Source organism: Nannospalax galili, unplaced genomic scaffold (assembly GCF_000622305.1).
Source record: "Nannospalax galili isolate Female #2095 unplaced genomic scaffold, S.galili_v1.0 scaffold854, whole genome shotgun sequence".
Classification (NCBI taxonomy): domain Eukaryota; kingdom Metazoa; phylum Chordata; class Mammalia; order Rodentia; family Spalacidae; genus Nannospalax; species Nannospalax galili.
In genome coordinates, this window is record NW_008334957.1 from 2,004,720 (window position 1) to 2,025,981 (window position 21,262).

General features: G+C 39.9%; 1 protein-coding gene and 1 non-coding gene across 4 annotated transcripts in view; both read right to left on the reverse strand.

The window, feature by feature from the left end:
• Alkbh8 (alkB homolog 8, tRNA methyltransferase) overlaps nt 1–21,262 on the reverse strand; it is a 60,761-nt gene that overhangs the window by 26,297 nt on the left and 13,202 nt on the right. For all 3 annotated transcript variants that reach the window (XM_008829701.3, XM_029561891.1, XM_029561892.1), the window contains exons 2-7: nt 18,984–19,119; nt 14,468–14,705; nt 11,514–11,645; nt 10,865–10,960; nt 8,031–8,135; nt 6,355–6,425 (exon numbers count right to left, since the gene is read on the reverse strand). In XM_008829701.3, coding sequence (XP_008827923.1) covers nt 6,355–6,425; nt 8,031–8,135; nt 10,865–10,960; nt 11,514–11,645; nt 14,468–14,705; nt 18,984–19,119 — 778 coding nt within the window. The remainder of the gene's footprint in view (nt 1–6,354; nt 6,426–8,030; nt 8,136–10,864; nt 10,961–11,513; nt 11,646–14,467; nt 14,706–18,983; nt 19,120–21,262) is intronic.
• On the reverse strand, nt 3,705–3,833 carry LOC115069718. Its single transcript, XR_003848959.1, has one exon. It is a non-coding gene; the product is annotated as a small nucleolar RNA SNORA24 (small nucleolar RNA).

The window sequence follows — 21,262 nt, forward strand, 5'->3', positions numbered from 1 at the left end:
CGGCTTTACTTTCTGGCTTAGGCAACTTTGTTCATTTGTTTGGGCTTTTTTTTTCTTATACAGGGTCTCATGGAGTTGATGATTATCTTGAACTCTTTAAGATTTCTCTCTCTCTCTCTCTCTCTCTCCCTCCCTCCCTCCTCCCCCCGTGTGTGTATGTGTATGTCTGTGTACATGGGTGCAAATACCCACGGAGGCCAGAAGGCATTGGATTTCCCTGGAGCTGGAATGGTGGTGGTAAACTCCGTGAGAGGGGTGCTGGGAACCAAACTCAGGTCCTCTGGAAGAGTAGCAAGTGCTCTTAATCATTCTTAACCACTCCTAACCACTGAACCTTCTCTCTCACCATAATCAACTTTTTAGAAAAACTCTGAATAGTATGTGGACATGTGACAATATGATGTGAAGAGTGACATGTGGGGGCTTCATCTCAAAATTCTGAATCACAATAAGCTAAACTTCTCTGGAAACAGTTTGGAGAGGAGCAGAAAGGAACCACAGAGACTACAAATATTTAAATATCAAATAAGCTAAAATAAAGACACTTATATGTTCGGATACACAAACACTAAGCTTCAACACTTTACCGGGAACAGAAATAAAAAGAAACACTAAAGGGACATTTTAAAACAGGAAAACACCATGACTGAAATGAGGACACTGACAAATGAATTTAATTCCAAATTAGACACAAGTGCCCACACATACGCATGCGCATGCACACACACACACACACACACACACACACACACACGTAAAACTTTAAATTATTGACAGAAGAAACTACTTTGAGAAGCATGAGAGACAAAAATACAGAAAACCAGGAAAAAATAAAGAGCATAGAGAAATGGTAAAGAGAGATGTCTAAGAATCTTATAAAATGGATGTGCAAAACCAACCCACAGCTCCAAAAAACCTAAACAGAATAAACAAAACAAACCATCAGAATTGGAAGAGTAAGTAAATTCATTGAAATAGACACAATAAGTAAGTCCATCAAAATATAACCCTAAGTGGGCTGGAGAGATGGCCCAGAGGCTAGGAGCACTGGCTGCTCTTCCAGAAGACCTGGGTTCAGTTCCCAGCACACATGTGGTGGCTAACACGCATCCCTAACACCAGTTCCAGGGGATCTGACGGTCTCTCTGGCCTCTGCAGGCACCAGGCATGTATATGGCACACTCACATACATGCACACAAAACAATACACACAAAATAATTTAAAAAATAAATTAAAAAAACAACACCAACAAAAAGACCTATAAGAGACAAAAGATAAAAGGAAACAAAATTGTAAACAAAGTTAAAGTTCCCTTCAAAGGGAACAAGGAATACCATAAGCCAAAAGTATATTAAAACCTTAGAGCTAAAGGAAGACAAGTTAAAAGGCTTTTAGAACATCAGATATTCTAGTCTAACATTTGACGAGGGAAAACAAATCAAACCTAGAAACGTTTTTTTATTTCTCTCTCACATTACCAAAGAAAGCAGTGCATGAAGAAACTTGGAGCAAGGTGGAGATGGTCATTACCTTGAGTGTGAGAAGCTTTTGTAACCTTATAGTCGCATGTGCATCTTATCTTACTGTGTACTAATGATATCTATTAAGCTGTCTTAAAAAGCAAGCATGAGCCACAGTAAGGAAGTTCCTAGAGAGAATTTAGAGGGCTGGGGACATAGCTCAGTGGTACAGCTTAGCATGAGGCCCTGGGCTCATCTCCAAGTACCACAAAAATTATAATCCTAAAAATCCATGTCAAGAATCCATCCCAGGTTCTAGATTGATCACTGCTGGGAACAGAGGGTCTTTTTATGTTGCAGGAGAGCACGGCAGCAGGTGTAAATAGCTAACAAAGAAAATGAGCTTGATTTAAACAAGTTAAACCTGAAAATCAAGTTAAAAATGAGAATTGTTTGGCTTCTAAGACTGTAAACATTGCTTATAAATACAAATACTGAGGGCTGCATTTGAAGCTGGAGATGAAATCGGCATTCTGGAGCCCAGATTGTATGTGTTGTACAAAAAAAAAGTCTGAGTGTTTCTCCAGTTCGTGCTGATGAACAGAAGGCAGCGGAATATGTGGAACACGCGTCATTAGAAGAATGGCTCCTAGAAGAGAAGAGAGCTCTTGGGTGGCTGTGGTGGGTCAAAATAATGAAAAGTGTTCCAGGATGAGAACGTTTCCAGGGCAGACGACACTAAGACCAGACTTTAAAAAGCTATGAAGCTACCCAACAACTGCCTGGTCATGTCAAGATATTTCACAAGAATTTTATTCAACATCCTACTGCAGGAATAAGGCTGGACTCAATAACGACCTGCTGAAGGGATGGGACCAGGGAGAAGACAGCAGTGTAAGGAGGAGTAAGCCTCCCATGGACGTTCAGAAGAGAGGGCCTTTAGTACCCACATATCTGATTATCCCAGCCCAATGAGAAACATTTACTGATGGATCTGGGGGTGCGATTCAGTGGTAGAATGCTATGTACACATGAGAGACCCTGAATTCAAGGCCCAGTACTAAAAACAAAAAGAGGAAATATTTACTGTGGAATTGATTTTATAAAATTGGTAGTGGTCCAAAGATTTCCCTATATTAACATCAGCTATTCTCTGTCCACTTAGTAAGTTGATGCTGATTTTGTCAATATTAACCAATGCAAGGCTAATGTGACCAATTAAAAATCATAATTCTAACAAAGAATACTATTAGATTTTTTGAATGTCCCAAGAGTCTTTTAAACCACAGCCAAAGTCACTTCAGATTTGAAAATCTGGCAATTAGGACTTTGACCAAAAAAAACAAAAAGAGAAAATAATACAACCATGATGCTTCTAAGCATAATGTGAATATCAGAAAGCTAAAGCAGACTCCTGGAAACCTAGCTACGGTGGCCCTCAGGAGGCTGAACAAGTGGACTGCCGAAAGTTCAAGGCCATCCTGTGCTATATAGTGAGTTCCAGGCCAGCCTGGGCTACCATGTAATACCCTGTCTCAACAAACAAACAACTCTTGGAAAATTGATAAAGACTTCAATAATCTGTGTGGGCAGGGGGCTGACTTTACAATCAAGCTATTAAATCAAGCAAAGGAATTTTTACCACACTGTCATATTTTATCAGAAAAACAATGCCAAAGCAAAGCCCATATAACTCACTGTTCTAAGAATTAGTATATATATTGTATATATTTTTTTTTCCATTTTTTCCAGGTAAGTCTCGGTTAAAATTTTTCTTTTAATTTATAATAAAAATTTGGTACGTGTTTTGCACATTAAATGGTCATTTTCACCCTCAGCTAACTGACTCCCTATGGCACTTGCTGAACTACCTGCCCAACATTGCTAGTTCATCATCACAAGGAGGTTTATGGTAAGGGCATCTATCAAAATACATCTAGCCAGAAAAAACAGGCTATATTTTATAGAATAAACCTATTGGGAAGGAGCACCTAAATGCAAAAACTAAGCAACTACACAGTACACACCCATTACAGCAGCCACAGGTGTGCTGTCCACACTACACACACCACAGCAGCCATGGGTGTGCTGAACACACTATACATTATAGGCAGCCACAAATCTGCTGTCAGCACTATACACAATAGGCACTACACAGTATAGTAAGTTCTTTTTTCTAGAAACAATAATAGTCTAAAAAAGTATGCCCAATAACTTGCATCTCACAGGTTCTTAAAAGTGGAGAATGTTACTTGTGAAACCAGACTCTGACACCAATTAAATGGTGACAGCTTTGCCAATAAACAGGAAGATGCTCTCTCGTGGCTAGGAAGGGAGACTGCCACAACGAACGGGTCCTAAAACACACAAAGATATAGTACATATCTTAAAACAACCAAGGGTGCCAAAGATTAAAAAAAAAGGATAAAGGTATAGTATCCAGATTCTAGGCCTGAGCAAAGGATCTAGGGAAGTGTTTAAGTCGTCAGAAAGCAGCAGAACAAAGAAAAGACACAGAACAGCACAGGCACAAGAGTGGTTAAATGTAAGAAAAGAAGAAAGCCATCTTCTAGGGCCACTTGAAACTGCTGCTAGGCCATGGGAACAAGAACTTCCCTTTCTGGCAAAAATGAAGGCTTCAAGCAAGGCCCCTAGCAGAAGCACACCTTTCTGAGCCCTTACCTGTACCAAGGCGCTGAATTTGAAACCAGTTTTCACATAGATTAACTTGCTTTATTCCCATCACAATCCTTTAGTAATGTTATTTATTCTACTTTGTAGATGAAATAAAGCTCAGATTTAGAACCCTGCTTTAAACAGCATGATAACCTGAAATGCTGCTTTGAATTTTTTAAAATTATCCTCAAAAGCTATCTTTTAAAATAAAATCCACTATTCTTGTCATAATTTATGCACACTTTCTAGCTATTGTAAAGAAAGCTTTAACTGAAAACTGCACCATTCTGCTGGCAGCTGGAAATCACAGGCCTCCAGAGACACCAAGCAGAAATAATGATTGCACTCAAGTTCAGCAAAAGGGCAAGATTTCTTGTCCCTACAACTTTTAACTAAAAGCCTACATTGACTTTGCAGGATGTTGGGAGGATGCGTTTTCCTATTTTCTGGGGAGGGGGACAGGTTTCTCTAGGAGTGAGAAACAGGAAACACACCCCCAGCTTTTACGGATCCTAGCTCCCCAGGAGAGCACCAGCTTAGCAATTAGTTGGCCTGGTGCAGGCACATTTGGCTCAGCCCTTTTTCAGAAATGCCAGTTTGTACGATCTAAGACTCTACTGTCTACTGCAGCAGCCTCTGTTTCTAAAGAGAGCCTCTACTGGTTCACCTGCGCTGATAACATAGACAGTGTGCTTCTCAGATGCTGAGGCAAAGTGTTAAATGTCCACTTGGCTGCGGACATACTGCTAGATTCTTCTCATTTTTCAATCGTTTACAAACAGGATAAGCCACACAGGAAAAAAACAAAAACAAAAAACAAAAAATGTGCTCGTTATTTTTGAAATTTCTCTCTTCTCTTCTCTTCTCTTCTCTTCTCTTCTCTTCTCTCTTCTCTTCTCTTCTCTTCTCTTCTCTTCTCTTCTCTTCTCTTTTCTCTCTCTCTCTCTCTCTCTCTCTTCCCCAAGACTAGCACTGGATTCAGCTCTCTCTCTCTCTCTCTCTCTCTCTCTCTCTCTCTCTCTCTGTCTTTTTGAGAAATGGTCTCCCTATAGCCACAGCTGGCATAGATTCGCTATGTAGACCAGGCTGGCCTCGATCTCAGAGATCCGCCTGTCTCTGCCTCCCGAGTGCTGGGATTAAAGGTGAATGCCGCCATGCCTGGAAAGCTTATACTAAGACTCCATACATGTAGTTGATATACAGGTCAGGGTGGGGGAAAGGGAGGGAGAGAAGAGGAGGAGGAGGAAAAGGAAGACAAAGAGGAGGGAGAGGAGAGGGGAGGGGGGAGAAAAGGGGGGGCGGAAGAGGAGGAGGAGGGACTAGGAGAAAGGGGAAAAGGGAGAGACCTAGCAAATAATATTTGGAAAAACATTGGAAAGACATTGGATATTGAAGCAACCTCTAGTTAGATCAGATGATCTCATATCTTAAGAACTAGTCTAGATTTAAATTGTTTTATTTCTGTTTAAAAGTCTGTCTGCAAGCTGCATGAACCACTTTAAACAGTGGTTCTGCATCTTTAACAGCTCAAGCAAAGTACAACTACAGAAACGAATCACTGAATAAACATGAGAAGTTCCTCATCTGTAGGACACAATCCTCTACTAAGAGGTTTTGAGGGGCTGGAGCGATGGCTCAGCCAACAAGACCACTGGCTGCTCTTGTAGAGGACCTGGGTTTGGTTCCCAGCACCCACATGGGGGGCTAAAACTGTCCTTAACTCCAGTTCCAGGGGACCTGACACCCTCTTCTGGCCTCTGCAGGCACTGCATGACACGGGTGCAGTTACATATATGCAGGCAAAACATTTGTACACAAATAAAAATAAATAAATACATAAATAAATACATATATATATATATATATATATTTTAGAAAGTGGTTCTGAGAGGACTGAATCAAGTCTCGTAGGTGCTAAGGTTCATCCAGGTACCTGCAGTTCAGTTTTCTTTTTCCTGCTTCCTGCAGCTAACATCTTTTACCACCAGAGGGCAATGCTGTTATTAGTAGGCCAAAAGTTGGTCAAACTGCACCAGAGAAAAATCTGGATTTCATTTAACTACTAAATATACATATATATGGTGTTTTCCTAGAACCTGTAAGAAATGAAAATGCTAAGAACCCTTTTCTTTTAATTAGAAAATGGATAATCCTATGAAAAAGACATTGCACAAGGTAAGATATGCTGAAAGCTGATCAAAATGTTTGAACATTTACCTCTGACCCCAAACTGAGAGAAACGATCTCATCCTCAAACGCTGAATGTGTATCGATATGAGCAGGAATTCCTGAGATGGAAAATACAACATGTCACTTCATTCTGCCTCTGGTGGATCTGAGATGACGGTGCATGTAGTGGATCTGAGATGACGGTGCATGTAGTGGATCTGAGATGACGGTGCATGTAGTGGATCTGAGATGACTGCATGTAGTGGATCTGCAATGACGGTGCATGTAGTGGATCTGCAATGACGGTCCATGTAGTAGATCAGAGATGATGGTATATGTAGTACATCTGAGATGACTGTGCATGTAGTAGATGAAAGATGATGATACATGTACTAGATCTGAGATGATGGTGCATCTAGTGGATCTGAGATGACTGCATGTAGTGGATCAGAGATGATGGTACATGTAGTAGATCTGAGATGTGGTACATGAGCCTCGTGGAATTATGGTGACTAGACAAGATTAAACTAAATCTAAGCTAAAAAGATTTTTTTCTTAAGATTTTTAAAGACTTCTTTATTTTCATTTTATATATATGAGTGTTTTCTCTACCTGTACCATACATGTGCCTCGTGCATGCAGAGGCCAGAAAAGGGTGTCGGATTCCCCGAAGCCAAGTTAGAGACACCAGGGAAAGAACCCAGGTCTTCTGCAAGGTCCTCTTAACTGCTGAGCCATCCCTCTAGCCCCCATAAACTAAGTATATCATCACTTCAAGTTAAAGTGATATTGAGACCTGACTATAAAATCAAGGAGTCACTCTTAGATAAGATAATCATCTGTACAGCAGAGGTCATGTGTAAATAATTAAGATGTGGTGTCCTCCACCCATCACTTTGGTAAATGAGCAACTTTTGTTAAAGAACTTTTGCAACACAGAAAGAGGACACAAAGCAAGGAAGATAGAGTCCCTCCTCAAGTAGTTTATAGACCAACGGAAAGACAGATAGGTAAGTAAGCAGTTAAAGCACTTAGGATGTGGGGCACAGCACCACATGCTTACAATCCCATCACTGGGGAAGCTAGGGCAAGAGGACCTCAAGTTTGAGACCAGCTTGGCTACACACGAGGACCCTGCCTCAGGCTGGGAATGGGGCTGGTGAGAGAGCTCATGTCTAACACGCACTGCCTCAGGACCACAGGAAAACAATGGAAACCCAAATCCTAAAAATCATTTAATTACTAAAATATTAGGTGGAAATGCTGCTTATAATAATGCAGGAAATCTATACCTAAGATTTTTCACTGATACATAAGCTGTGAATTATCTTGCATATTCTAAAATAGAAGGGAAAACCCATCCAACAAGTTAGTCTTCTTCTCTCTGTCAATTATTTAGTTCGTACACTTCCATCACCTGCTCTTGTCCCCTCCCCACTGTCACATCCCTTTCTAACTAAAAATGTTGAAAAAGGAATAGAAAAACAAAGACCACAAATAGCAATTATGTCAGGTTGTTTACATTTGGTGGGGAAAATTACTCAAGGGATTGAGGTTTGCAAGTGATTAAGATCAATACAGATACTGAATCTAAGCAAAGTAAGAATTAGTCTGAATAAGAAAAACAAAAACTAAACTTTGTTTCCTTAATTCTTCTTTTCTTAAAAAGCTACACAATCTTCTTTATTCTGGAATATAAGGAATTTAAGAAGAAACACACCTACCATGCCCAGGTTCATACTGATTTACGGTCAACTGATCAGGTTTATGTTGAATGTAACCTGCTTTCAACCATTTCTCCAAAATGCTATTGCAAAAGTCAGGAAGACCTAAAGTCAGCAACCATAAAAGCAGAATACATTAGAATATGTGCATGTTTTACCCAAGAATAAAAAAAAATACTATGATAGTTATCACACAACTTTTAGTATAGTAGTCAGTCATTAAAAATAGCAAAACCGCAAGCAAAACAAAATTAAAGACAAGCTTTGTAAGAATCTTAGAATCTTTCAAAGTTATACCATTGCTTCTAGCAAATAGAGTCCAAAAGTGTAATTTTACTAGTAACAGCTTTCATATTTTGTAAAATGATAAAACTTGTTATACATTGAATTGCCTTATCCAAAACATGTTTCATGTATACCCGGCACCACAGGCTGAGGGTAACTTTGTGTCATCTCTTTAGTGTGCTTATGTTCTGACTGACCCCTAAGCTTGGATGTGGACATTTCCTACTTGTAACATAATATCATTTCTCAACACCTTCAGCTATGAGGCCAGTTTGCATTTTGGATTATCAGATGCTCAACCTGTAGATTTTTTTTGTTTTTCTTATTTTTTTGGTCTTTTTGAGACAGGGTCTCCCTGCAGCTCCAGCTGGCCTGGAACTCACTATGTAGACCAGGCTAGCTTCAATCTCACAGAGATCTGCTGGGATTAAAGGCATGTATCACCATGCCTGGCCCTTCAACCTGCAGATTTTATGAGAAATTAATTTGAGTATGATTTTGTGATTTTAAAGTATTCCACTTATTTAAATTAAAGTATTATTATTAAAAAAATAAAAAACAACTTTTGCCAGGAGTTAATGGTATATGCCTTTAATCCTAGCATTTGGGAGACAGAGACAGGCAGATTTCTGAGTTTGAGGCCAGCCTGGTCTACATAGCAAGTTCCAGGCTGGTCAAAGCTACATAAAGCTGGTGCGGTACACCTTTAATTCCAGCACTTGGGAGGCAGAAGCAGGTGAATCTCTCAGTTCAAGGCCAGACTGGTCTACATAGTGAATTCCAAGCTAGCTGGGGCTACAAGGAGACCCTGTCTCAAAAAGACCAAAAATGAATGAATGAATGAATGAATAAATAAACACATAAAAACATAAACAAAAATTAAAAATAAAGGGCTGGAGAGATGGCTCTGTGGTTAACAGAGCATTGGCTGCACTTGCAGAGGACCCAAGTTCGATTCCCAGTATCCATATGGCTGCTAACAACCATCTGTACCTCTAGTTCCAGGGGAATTTGACAACCTCTTCTGACCTCTGTTGGCACTACATAACAATGGGTGCACTTATGTATATGCAGGCAATATAGTCATACACGTAAAATAAAAATAACAAACTATATTAATAAAAATTAAAAAACCCAACGCCTTTCAAAGTGGAACTTTTATGGAATCATAAATGTGATTTCACAATGAATGAAAAGCGTTAAATATGACCAAGATCATAAAAAATAAATTTAGGATTGGGAGATGGTTCACTCAGTAAAGTGCTTGCCTTGCAAGCACAGAAGCTGAGTTAGATCCCACTTTTTAAAAGCTAGGCATGGGGCTGGAGAGATGACTCAGTGGTTAAGAGCACTGGCTTTGCAGAAGATCAGGGTTTGGTTCCCAGCACCCATGTGGTGGCTAATAATGATCCATAACTCTAGTGCCATGGGATCTGGTGACCTCTTCTGGCCTCTGTGGGCATTGCATGCATAGGTGCACTTACATACATGCAAGCAAAATACTCATACACATAAAAGAAAAATAAGTTAATAAAAAAAAAAAAAAAAACTGGGCAAGGTAGCATGCACTTGTAATAAGAGCACTGTAGAGGTGGAAACAGGCAGATTTCTGGGGTTCACTATCCAACCAGCCTGGTCTACTTGGTGAGTTCCAGGTCTGTACGAGACCCTGTCTCAAAAAAAGGTAGTCAGCGCCTGAGGAACAATACTCAAGGCCATCTTCTGCTATCCACAAGCACCTATCCACACATGAACACACAGATACATGAACACACACACACAAATAAATGAATAAATAAAATTTAATCCGATATAGATCATTGTTGAGACTATATTGTAAATTAATTAATTTAGATAACCCATTTTTAAAACTAGTAAAGGATATAAAAAGGAAATTAAAGGAAATACAAGTGGTCAGCCTCATTACTAATGAGGAAATTACAAACTGAAAGGTTGCAGACCATGGTGAGGGGAGAAGAGGAAAGCCTGCACACTGCTGAGATGTTCTGGTGCAGCTGTTGGAGGCAACCTGACATAGCAATTCTACTTCTTTGAAATCTCTCTTAAGAAACTCTTACAGAGCACATGAAGAGGCATCTACAAAGATTCAGTACTATTGGTAAGTGCTCAAGACAAGAGATAACTTAAATGTGTAACAACGGGTTACTTACCTGACACTCTACAATGAAAAGCTACCCAAGATCTCTAAGGCATACTGCGAGGAAAAAGACCATGTAGAGCATGTTGGAATAATACATGTAATATATGGCATGCAATTTATATCATATAATATAAGGCTACATGTATTAAACTATGTACTTTAATAGACATATTAAAATATCTGCCAAGGGAAGAAGGAAGGAAGGACAGTAACCTGTATGTTTGAATGCTTATAGCTCAACTGTGCCATTTATTTAATTAAAATGCTTTAAATTAAATCAGTCATATCAAGGGCTTACCTACAGATGGGATACACCTCACCAATGATAAGCTTCTAAGATAGCCCATCTTCCTAAGCCAGGACTGACTGTGCAATCCTAAGTACTCACCCCCAGGTAAAGGCTTCTCTTTATCCACATTGTTGCTCTCATAGTGGAATTCGTAGCCAAAATGCTTTACTCTTCTATGTTTTAAAGACTTTTGAACTGTGAAGAAAATAAATGCTTGAGAGAAAAAGAACAGCAACTCTGTATTTTATGCAACATCAAAAGGATTAGTTTAGTAATAGAAAGTTCTGTTAAACACTAAATTACTGTTTTAAATAGCATTAACCATTTTGCTTATATTGTTTGGGTTATTTTGTGTTTAAAACACTTAAAGAGCTTCACCCAGCAATGTGAAAAAGAGAAACATATGCACGGCCACTCACAAGACTGTCAGTGACCTGGGAACACAGCAGCCTCAGAGCAGGGGCTGGCACGGCACCGAGTGGGCAGAGAAACCTTCAGGACAGAGAAGAGCACGCATGCTTACAAAATGCAAATGCTGTCTAGTAAATACATGTCAGACTGGGGTTCAAAAGTGGCAGCTGTATAAATGTTATCTATTACTCATGTTGAAGAATCTTAGTATGACTTGCCACTCTGTCAGCCTGAAGAAATGTGACCATTTTAGTAATCTAACGGGGTGGGGGGAAGGAAGAGCTTAAGAGCACATCTTACAAAAACCTAAACATTACATCATGGAGAGCTGACTTACAGTTCTGACTGTCTGTGTCTTCTGTCCAATTAATACTTTCCAAAAGCATTTTCTCATCCTCAGAAGAAATAATATCTTCCACTATCATGACACCTGGAGGTAAGGCCTGAAGCCCCACGTTTTCCCACTGTGCTGGAAGAAACCAAAGTCAAACACTCACATACAAAACCTAAACTATATACCATAATTCTTCCCCATGGCCACTTATCAGTTCATAAAACTCAATCGTCATTTTCAGAAGAATGCCAAAGGCCCACAGGAAAATGGAAAACAAAGACCAAGATGAGAAGTGCGCTGCACTTCACTCTCTCTAACTCTTCAGCAAGCACAACTGTACTTGCGCGTTCTGTTGCACATGACTGAGTCACCTTTTAAACCTCACTGAAAGAAAAGGTTTCTCATAATATTCGGCGTGGTGGTGCTCGCCTCTAATCCCAGCATTCAGGAGGCAGAGGCAGGCAGATCTCTGTGAGAATGAAGCCAGCTTGGTCTACATAGTGAGCTCTAAGCCAGCCAGGGCTACAGAGACCATGCCTCAAGAAAAAAAAAAAAAAAAAAAAAAAAAAAAAAAAAAAAAAGAAAAAAAAGGAAAAAAAAAAAAAAAGTCAAAGTAGTCAAAGTAGTCCCTGAGTCCCTGAATATTGACTATAAGAATTTTTTTTTTTTTGGTCTTTTTGAGACAGGGTCTCCCTGTAGCCCCAGCTGGCTTGGCACTCACTATGTAGACCAGGCTAGCCTTGCACTCAGAGATCTGCCTGCTCAGTCCCTCCTCTTTTTTTTAAGGCAAGGTCTTAACTAAATAAGTAGGCTGGCCTCAAACTTTCTATACTCCTGCCTTAGCTTCACAAATTCTGGAATAGAGGACCACATCCAGCTCTAAATACATCTTTATAAAACTCAGGAAAGTTTTCCTTTGAAAGTTTTCTTATTACTCTGATGAAAATAGATGTAAAATCTTTAGACAAAATACTGCTGTCTTCTGGCACTTGTGCACATACATATACACAAGCAACACACTCATACGCATGATATAAAATAAATAAAACTTTTATATATTAAATATATACCATATATGTGTTTATGATCATCTTTCACTCAGTCAACCCTAGGAGATCTAAACAGTGCTCTTTTATTTCCTAAATAAGTGGTAAATAAATATGAGATCAGTTGTGTAAATCAAAATGCATACTTCATCACCATGAGGTGGAGGTAAAAAGATGTAATAATCCTTGCAGCAACTCTGCACATCAATCTATACACTATTACTTTAATAATTTAAAATATTAGCCGGGTATGGTGGCTCACACCTTTAAACCCAGCACTCAGGATGTAGAGGCAGGTGGATCTCTGTGAGTTCAAGGCCAGCCTGGTCTACAGTGAATTCCAGGCCAGCTGGGGCTACAGGGAGACCCTGTCTCAAAAAGACCAAAAAAAAAAAAAAGAAAGAAAATAGTTTAAAATATATTTTACTTATTTGTGTGTGTGTGTGTGTGTGTGTGTGTGTGTAATGGTGTGAGCGCAGGTGCGTGTGTAGGTCAGAGGACAACTTTCGAGAGATTGTTTTCTCCACCTACAATGGGATCCAGAGATCAAACTCAGGTCTTCAAGCTTTTATAGCAAGTGCTTTTTCCCACAAAGCCATCTTATCAGGCCTGTTTTAGTTTCTTAGTCCTCAGACACACTGATACTTACTGTATTAGAAAACACAGACATGCACATTTCCACCACCAGATAGCACTAATATAGGCTGTAGGGATCTCTCACAGATGAGGCACCCCTCCATGAGTATGAAAATTAGAAGGTAATCAATCCTTTAGATTTACAGCTAATTCTTTTTTATTAATTATTTTTATTTTATGTGTATGAGTGTATTGCCTGCATGTATGTGAGGGCACCTGTGTTGTGCAATGCTGCAGAGGTCAGAAGAGGGCTTTGGATTCCCCTAGAACTGGAGTTAAGAACAGTTCGTAGCCACCATGTGGGTTCTGGGAATCAAACCCGGGTCCTCTGCAAGAGCAATCAGTGCTCTTAACCACTGAGCCATCTCTCCAACCCCTATAGCTAATTCTTAAAGGATTAATTCAAAGCTTCTGGATACAAACTGTAAAATAAATTGATTTGAATCCTCAAAAATAAACTCTGAAGCCAGGCATGGTGGCGCATGCCTTTTATCCCAACACTCGGGAGGCAGAGGCAGGCGGACCTCTGTGAGTTTGAGGCCAGCCTAGTCTACATAGTGAGTTCCAGGCCAGCTGGGGCTATAGGGAGACCCTGTCTCAAAAAGACCAAAAAAAAAGAAGTCTCTGAGTTAAATAACAGGCATAATAAACACAATGTTAGTTACCAATCCCTCATGAGTGTAGGCAGGATCTATACCTGTCTATACCTATCACTGGGTACTATTAACTACGATTCCACGTCTGGCACTAACAGGTGAGTAAGCAGTACTGGAAGGGGTTGGGGGGATGGCTTAGGGAGCAAAGTCCTTGCTGCACATGCATGAGGACCTGAGTTCAGATCCCCAGCATCCATGTAAAAAGCCAAGCACAGTGGTACATGCCTGTAATCCCAGCACTGGATGGTAGAGAGAAGCCTATTGGGGATGGGGGTAGGGGGCCAGTGGCCAACTGGCCAGTGGGTCTACCTTTAAATGGAAAGCTCCAGGTTCGGTAAAAGGCTCTGTCTCAAAAAATAGGGTGAAGAGCAATAGAGGAAGACAACCAATGTCAACCTGTGGCCTCCACATGCGCAACACGCGCGCGCACACACACACATACACACACACATACACACACACAAACGCACGCATGCACGAAGAATAATTCATAAAGACAGTCTGCTTAACTGATATTCTCTGTTTCATAATAACTGAACATCACCCTATCAAGTCTATAAAAAGAAAACTCACACACAAAAAAGCAGGAGCCATTACTTAGAACACAACTGTATGATACCTTTTTCCACAAAATTCAAGTACAAGACGATCTTCTGCCCCGCATCATCCGCTATTTCTTTTCCATTGAGGGCAGCATAGGCTTTCCTGGATTCCTCAATGGTGCCGTATCTCACAAAGGCATAGGGCTTGTTGGGTGGCATTAAGAGCGCCTCCACAGATCCACACTCCTCCAGAGCCAGCAGCAGCTGCTTCCTGCTCACGCCATTACCCAGACCACCATTGGCAACAACCAGGCTCTTCAAAAAGAGCAAAAAGTAAGTAACGAGTGATCGCTACGACCTGTTTATTTAAAAATAAGATTAAACAGGCTGGCCTTGAACTCACAGAGATCCGCCTGCCTCTGCCTCCCCAGTGCTGGGATTAAAGGCATGCGCCACCACGCCCAGCCTTAAATAACATAATTTTTAAAAATATAATTAATGAAATAAGGTTTCCTTCTGTTGGTTATTTGGTTTGCTAGCTTCATAGGTTTGCCAGCTTCATACAAAATTTATAAGCCAGTTTATTAAACATTTGGTAAATAAAAGCATTCCTGTGAAGATTTATTTTTAAGTAGTCTGCATCCGTAAATTGTTCTTTTCTTAATAACCGTAAGTGTAAATTAAAAAATACCCCTTCATGTTGTTCAGAAATAGACATTTAACACAACAAAAAGAAAAGAAGGGTGGGAAAAATAAACAGTCACATACATTTTTTTGGCCACACAATGAATGTTCCACATTCTTTTACCTATTTAGTCCCAATTAGCATAATCTTTAAAACAAAGTAAATTTATTTGGGCAATATTTACTGAGGAAGAAACTGAAGCTCAGTTAGGAGTGACTGGGGAGCTGGTTTTAAACACTATTTCTGTTACTTTTCTGGAATCCATACTTTAAAAGATGACCATTCTGCAGTGTTTACTAAAAAGTCAGTTCAAGGGATCAACTCAAAGGAAAATCAATTATAAGCTCCATTGGGGGCTAGAGAGATGGCTGAGTGGTTAAGAGCACTGGCTGTCCTTACAGAGGACCCAGGTTCAGTTTACAGCACCCACAAGGTTATTAACATCTGTCTATAACTCCAGTTCCAGGGGGTTCAACATTCTCTTCAGACCTCCACAGGCACCAGGCAAACGTGGTGTACTTATATACATGTACTCATACACATAAAAATAAATTAGTTTTAAAAATCATAAGCTCTAGGGCTGGAGAGATGGCTCACCGGTACTGACTGTTCTTGCAGAGGACCTAGATTCGATTCCCAATACTCAAATGGCAGCTAAAAACTAACTATCTGTAACTCCAGTTCCAGGAGAATATGATGTCTTCTTGTGACCTCTGTGGGCACTGCATGACATGGGTGTGCTTACATACATGCAGGCAATATACTCATACACATAAAAAAAATAATAAAATATTTTTTAAAAATTGTAAGCGCCATTGGATCGAAAACATGAAGTTTCTTCTTAAGATTTTATTTCTTTTTTCTAATTTTATGGGTGTCTTTTGCCTGCACATATGTATGTGCACCATGTGCATGGAGGCCAGCAGAGGGTGTTGGAATCCTTAGAACTGGAGTTATCGACAGCGGTGGGCAGACATATAGGTAGAACCGAAGTTGGGTGCTCTGTAAAAGCACCAAGTGAGCCATCTCCGAGCCATCTGTAGCCCCCATGAAAAGTTTCTTGCTCAAGGAAAATAATTCAGTCAAAGTAATTCAGTCAGATTGCAAGTAACTTTTTTTTCCTTTGTAAATTTCATAGTTACTTCTTTTGCGGTTTAGGGCAGAAGAGGGAATCTTCTATTGCTACTCTGATTTTTTTTATGATCTAGGGCCCTTACAGTCATTGTACTTAAAACCCATCCTACAAAGTGTTAAGGTAGTTAATGTATGACCTAATATTTCTAGATTTTATTTACTATTATTTATTTGTGTGTGTGTGTGTGTGTGTGTGTGTGTGTATGTGTGTGGTGTGCACATGCTACAGCATGAGAGTAGAAATCAGAGGACAACTTTCAGAAGTTGGTTTTCTCCTTCCACCATGGGTTTTCGAGGTTGAACTCAGGTCATCAGGCATGTACAGCAGCACTCTTACCTGCTGAGCCATCTCATAGGCCTACCCTATTACATCTGAAAACATAAAGTAAACCCTGGATGGGATGGTGGACTCGCATCAATTTAATAATTTCAACCAGGTATTGACCACATTCTGAAAAAAGCCAATCAACATTTAAAGGCTCCACAGGCCTTAGTTTATGTAACATAGTCTCAGTTTTACTTATTTAACATATTCTTAAAATGTTAAGTCCAGTCTTGCTCACAAAACTTATCTGAGTACAACAGTTTATTGACCCCCTGATTCATAGTAAGCTTAAGATTAGTAGATTAGTATGTCTTATTATGCAAAATGAGGATATCTAGAACCTTCCTTGAAAGGAATAAAATAGCATTGTCATTAAACTAGATAATAAGAAAGAGAAAACTCTCTTCTGTCGAGGGCCAGCCAATACTTTACATGTACTCAAGTACAGATACACGTAACAAAGTCACTATTACAATACCACACTGAGTGGCATAAAATGTATTCTCAGACTGCTTATGGTAGGACCTCAATTCAATGAGGTTTCTTAATTAAAACACCAAAATAATTTGGTTATATGTGAACACTGTTAACAAAATCATTTCAATATCCTAATCTATTCCTAAATCTAAGTCTGAGACACAAAGGAAGCAAGATGTCTTTTTCAATTCTCATACACTTAACACAATAGAAAATACCAGCAACTAATTCTGTAGCAGATTCTCCAGTGGACCCAGTTGCATATCCTCTAATACAGTTCAGTCTGACACTAGCTACCCAGTGAGAGCCTCAGATCCTACAGGCTGAGAGCTCGGTCCCACAAGCCAGTCTACCATTTTGGATGCCAATGTAAGCAGTGGGCTGTCATTCACACTTGTGACAGAATAGCTATAAATCAGGTCCCAAGATTCCCTCCTCTGGATCTATGAATTTGCCAGAGCAGCTTCCAGAACCCAGGCTAACACTTTCCTCATGCCCACTCATTCACTAGAAAGGCTTTTCAAAAGCTAGAGATGAATAGCCAGATGGAAGAGAAACACAGGGCAAGGCTCAACTATCCAGATGCTCTGAACTCTGTGTTTTCATGGAAGCTTTACTATGCAGGCACGATTGAATATATCACTAGCCACTGGTCATTGCTATGGTTTAAATGTGAAATGTCCCCACAGTCTCATGTGTTTGGACATCTGGTCCCCAGCTGATGGTACTGTTTTGGAAGGCTATGGAACCTTTGGGGATATAGGGCCTTACTAGCTGATGTTGGCCACTAGGGGGCAGGGCCTGTAGGTTGTACACATGTACACACACACACACACACACACACACACACACACAGCTTCTATCCTAGCTCTCTGCTGGCCACCTGCCACTACAAGATGATCAGCCACTCTCCACACCTACCACCAAGGGCAGGAGCCAGTCCCACTACTGTGCTTTCTCCGTCAGGATGAACTATTCTCTAGATTGTGAGCCAAAGTAACTCCTCCCTCCTCTAACTTGCTTCTGGCAGGTACTCTGTCACAGTGATGAGAAGTAACTAAGACAGTCATCAACTCAGCCTCCCTTCCAAGGAGAAAGTATGGCTAACAGTCCCAACTCTTGCATGGTCTCCAGGTGAGTCAGGGCTACATAGTAAGACCCTGTCTAAAAAAAGTCCAACTCTCCAATCACGCCTGGGTGTTGCCAGGGACCAGAAGCCAGTTAGAAGTCACTGGACACCTCATTACTAAATAAAGACAACTACTTTCACTCCTGAGAGTCCAAGGGTTTTAGGTAGGTAATACTATGCCTTGCTTATAAATAAATAAAGCCATGATCAAAAGTAGTGCTTAATCTTCTAAGTGGGGAAGTGAGGAGTTAACTGAGTTCTAATTCAAGGCCTAGGAAACCTCACAGCAGCTCATACCATCTCCTCTAATTACTGCCATCAGATGGTGAAAAGGCTTTGTAAATAAGATCTAATAAATGAAAAATGTTTTATACTAAATAATCAAATACTTTGTAAACAGCAAAGTTAAGAATACAAGAAAGATTACATTAGGATCCAGAAGATCTATCTGTAAGTTTCTGTTCAACCATATTCCTTACATTAAGGACATACACCCTCCCCAGACATTAGTTTTCTCATCTACCTCATATGGATTTTTAGAGAATTACATAGGGTAATAGACACTAAATTTGCTTTGTCAACTGAAAAGATTTGTGCAATGTGATTATTAATATATCCTGCAACATGCTCTAGCTTAACCAATACTAACAAAAGAAATTCAAGCTACACACTAGCTATGAAACAAAATGGAAAGTTGTTAGATCCTATCATATGCTTATTTAATATGGATGAAGCACATTACTGAGCAATTACAGCTTTGAACTATGAGTTTACCATGTTAATATACCACATTACCATGTTGATACATCTACATTCAAATGACAGCAATAGCTATCCGGTCACCTGTGTGACATAGGACACCGCCTCGATGCCTTCATGCTTCAGCAACACATGCCTGGCTTTACTCTGTTTCCGTAAGAACTTCTTCTCAGTTTTGCTGAGTTTCAAATCACTTTTATGATTGATATTCATGACGATACTATAAAGAAAAGTATGAGAGGTCAATCTTAAAAGTCCTGAAGGAACAATTATAAAGTTACTCATACATTCTATAGTTCATAAAAATTTCTGTGATTTTTTAAATCTTTAGTTTACCTTTAAAAAACCTAGAAAAGGGAGAATAAAAAAAACAAATACTTAAGAATGTAACGAAGAAGTAAAAATAGCTAATAATGTGTCTGAGGGTTCTAAGTTATGTTGCCATGTCTTAGTTCCATTATAGACAGTATCCATAAGCATTATTTAGGAAATCCTGCATAAAACATCCACAGACAACATTCCCAACCAAGGCAAGGCAAGCAGGAGAAGGGAGGAGACAAAGCAAAACATTCACACAACAACATGTAATATGTTCTGTGTAAAATAAAGTTCAAAATCCAAAAGCAAACCAAATACTGTTTATCAATACATAACACAGATAAAAGAAAATGAGGCAACAGTCAGGATAAAAATTGGGAAAGACTCTTTTAATGGGGGAGGAGCAAAAACAAGAGCCACACAGAGGAGCACCGAACATTTCTTAACCTAGGCAGTAGGGATAAGTGGCTTTATTTTTCATCGTGACTTTTGTTATTTTAAAAACTAATCTTGAGATGGCGCTGCCTGCTCACACAGAGGACCCATGTTTGACTCCCTGCACCTACATAATAGCTAACAACCATCTGTAACTCCAGTACCAGGGGATCCAATACCCTCTTCTGATCGCCATGTGCACTTACATGTATGCAGGTAATGCATCATACACATGAAAAATTTAAAGCCGGGAGTGGTGGCGCACACCTGTAGTCCCAGCACTTGGGAGGCAGAGGCAGGCGGATCTTTATGAGTTCAAGGCCAGCCTGGTCTACATAGTGAGTTCCAGGACAGCTGGGGCTACAGGGAGACCCTGTCTCAAAAAGACAAAAAAACAACAACAAAAAAAAACTAATCATAACATGTTTTCCACATTTATATTTTTTAAATACAAAAATAAGAATCCTATAAAATTGTTTTCACTCTACTGAAATTGATCAGCTATCGAGTAGTCACTATCTGGAGCAGCCTTTATGATCATTCCAAGTCAACATCTTACACCATATTTATCACAGTAACCTATTTCCTTTTGTTCACAGAATTTTAACACAGTGTATGATTCATCTGTGAGCTTAACTGCTTCTCCACGGTGTACACTCCAGCACAGCAGGAATGCCAGCATATAGGAGGCACCCAGGAAACATGTATGGAAGGAATCAATGACTGCCAAATGAATAAACACACCCAGTATGGTCTCAGCACCCTGAAACACACAACTACAATACACAGCATGTGTTGTTCACAAGTTTATGAGTTACTTGAGGAAAAGAAACAGTAAACAAGGAAAGACTGACACACCTTCACATAATGAACTGCTAATGGTGTAACTATTACTTGTGGCATGAACTAGAGACCAAAAAGGAGGGTTAACGTCAACTGGAAAAGTTGGAAGATTCCAAACTGGAAGGGAACTCATGCTCAGGATCAGAACACAGTAAAACCATGTGAAAAGGAAGGTATTCAGTAAGGTGATAAAGAGGAGGAGGTCAAAATAGTGGAATGTAAGCATAATTTGGATTTTGTGGGAGTGTTGGTTTGGGTTTGTTTTTACTGTTTTGTTTTGTGTTAAGGGGATTTTTTTTTTTTTTTTTTTTTTTTTAAAGACAGGGTCCTGTGTATCCCAGGCTGGCCTCCAACTTGATACATGGCTGAAGATGACTTCTAATCCTCCTGTCCAACACCTTCCAAGTGCTAGGATCAACATGTATAGCCCCACACCCAGTTTATGCTTATTTTTCATTTATCAAGACAGTTTCACACTATGTAACCCTGGCTGGGCCTCGAATTCACAGCAATTGTCCTGCCTCGGCCTCCTACATGCTGAGATTACCACAACCACCTGGCATAATTTTTCAGAGCAGTGACTGCTTATTGACCCTCCAGTCCCATGCTGTACATTTCTTTTCTTTTAATTTTATTTTATGTGTATGCATGTATTGCCTGTGTGTAGGTAAGTGCACCTGTGTCATGCAATGCCCGCGGAGGTCAGAAGAGGCTGTTGGATCCCCTGGAACTGGAGTTATGGACAGTTGTTAGCTGCCATGTGGGTG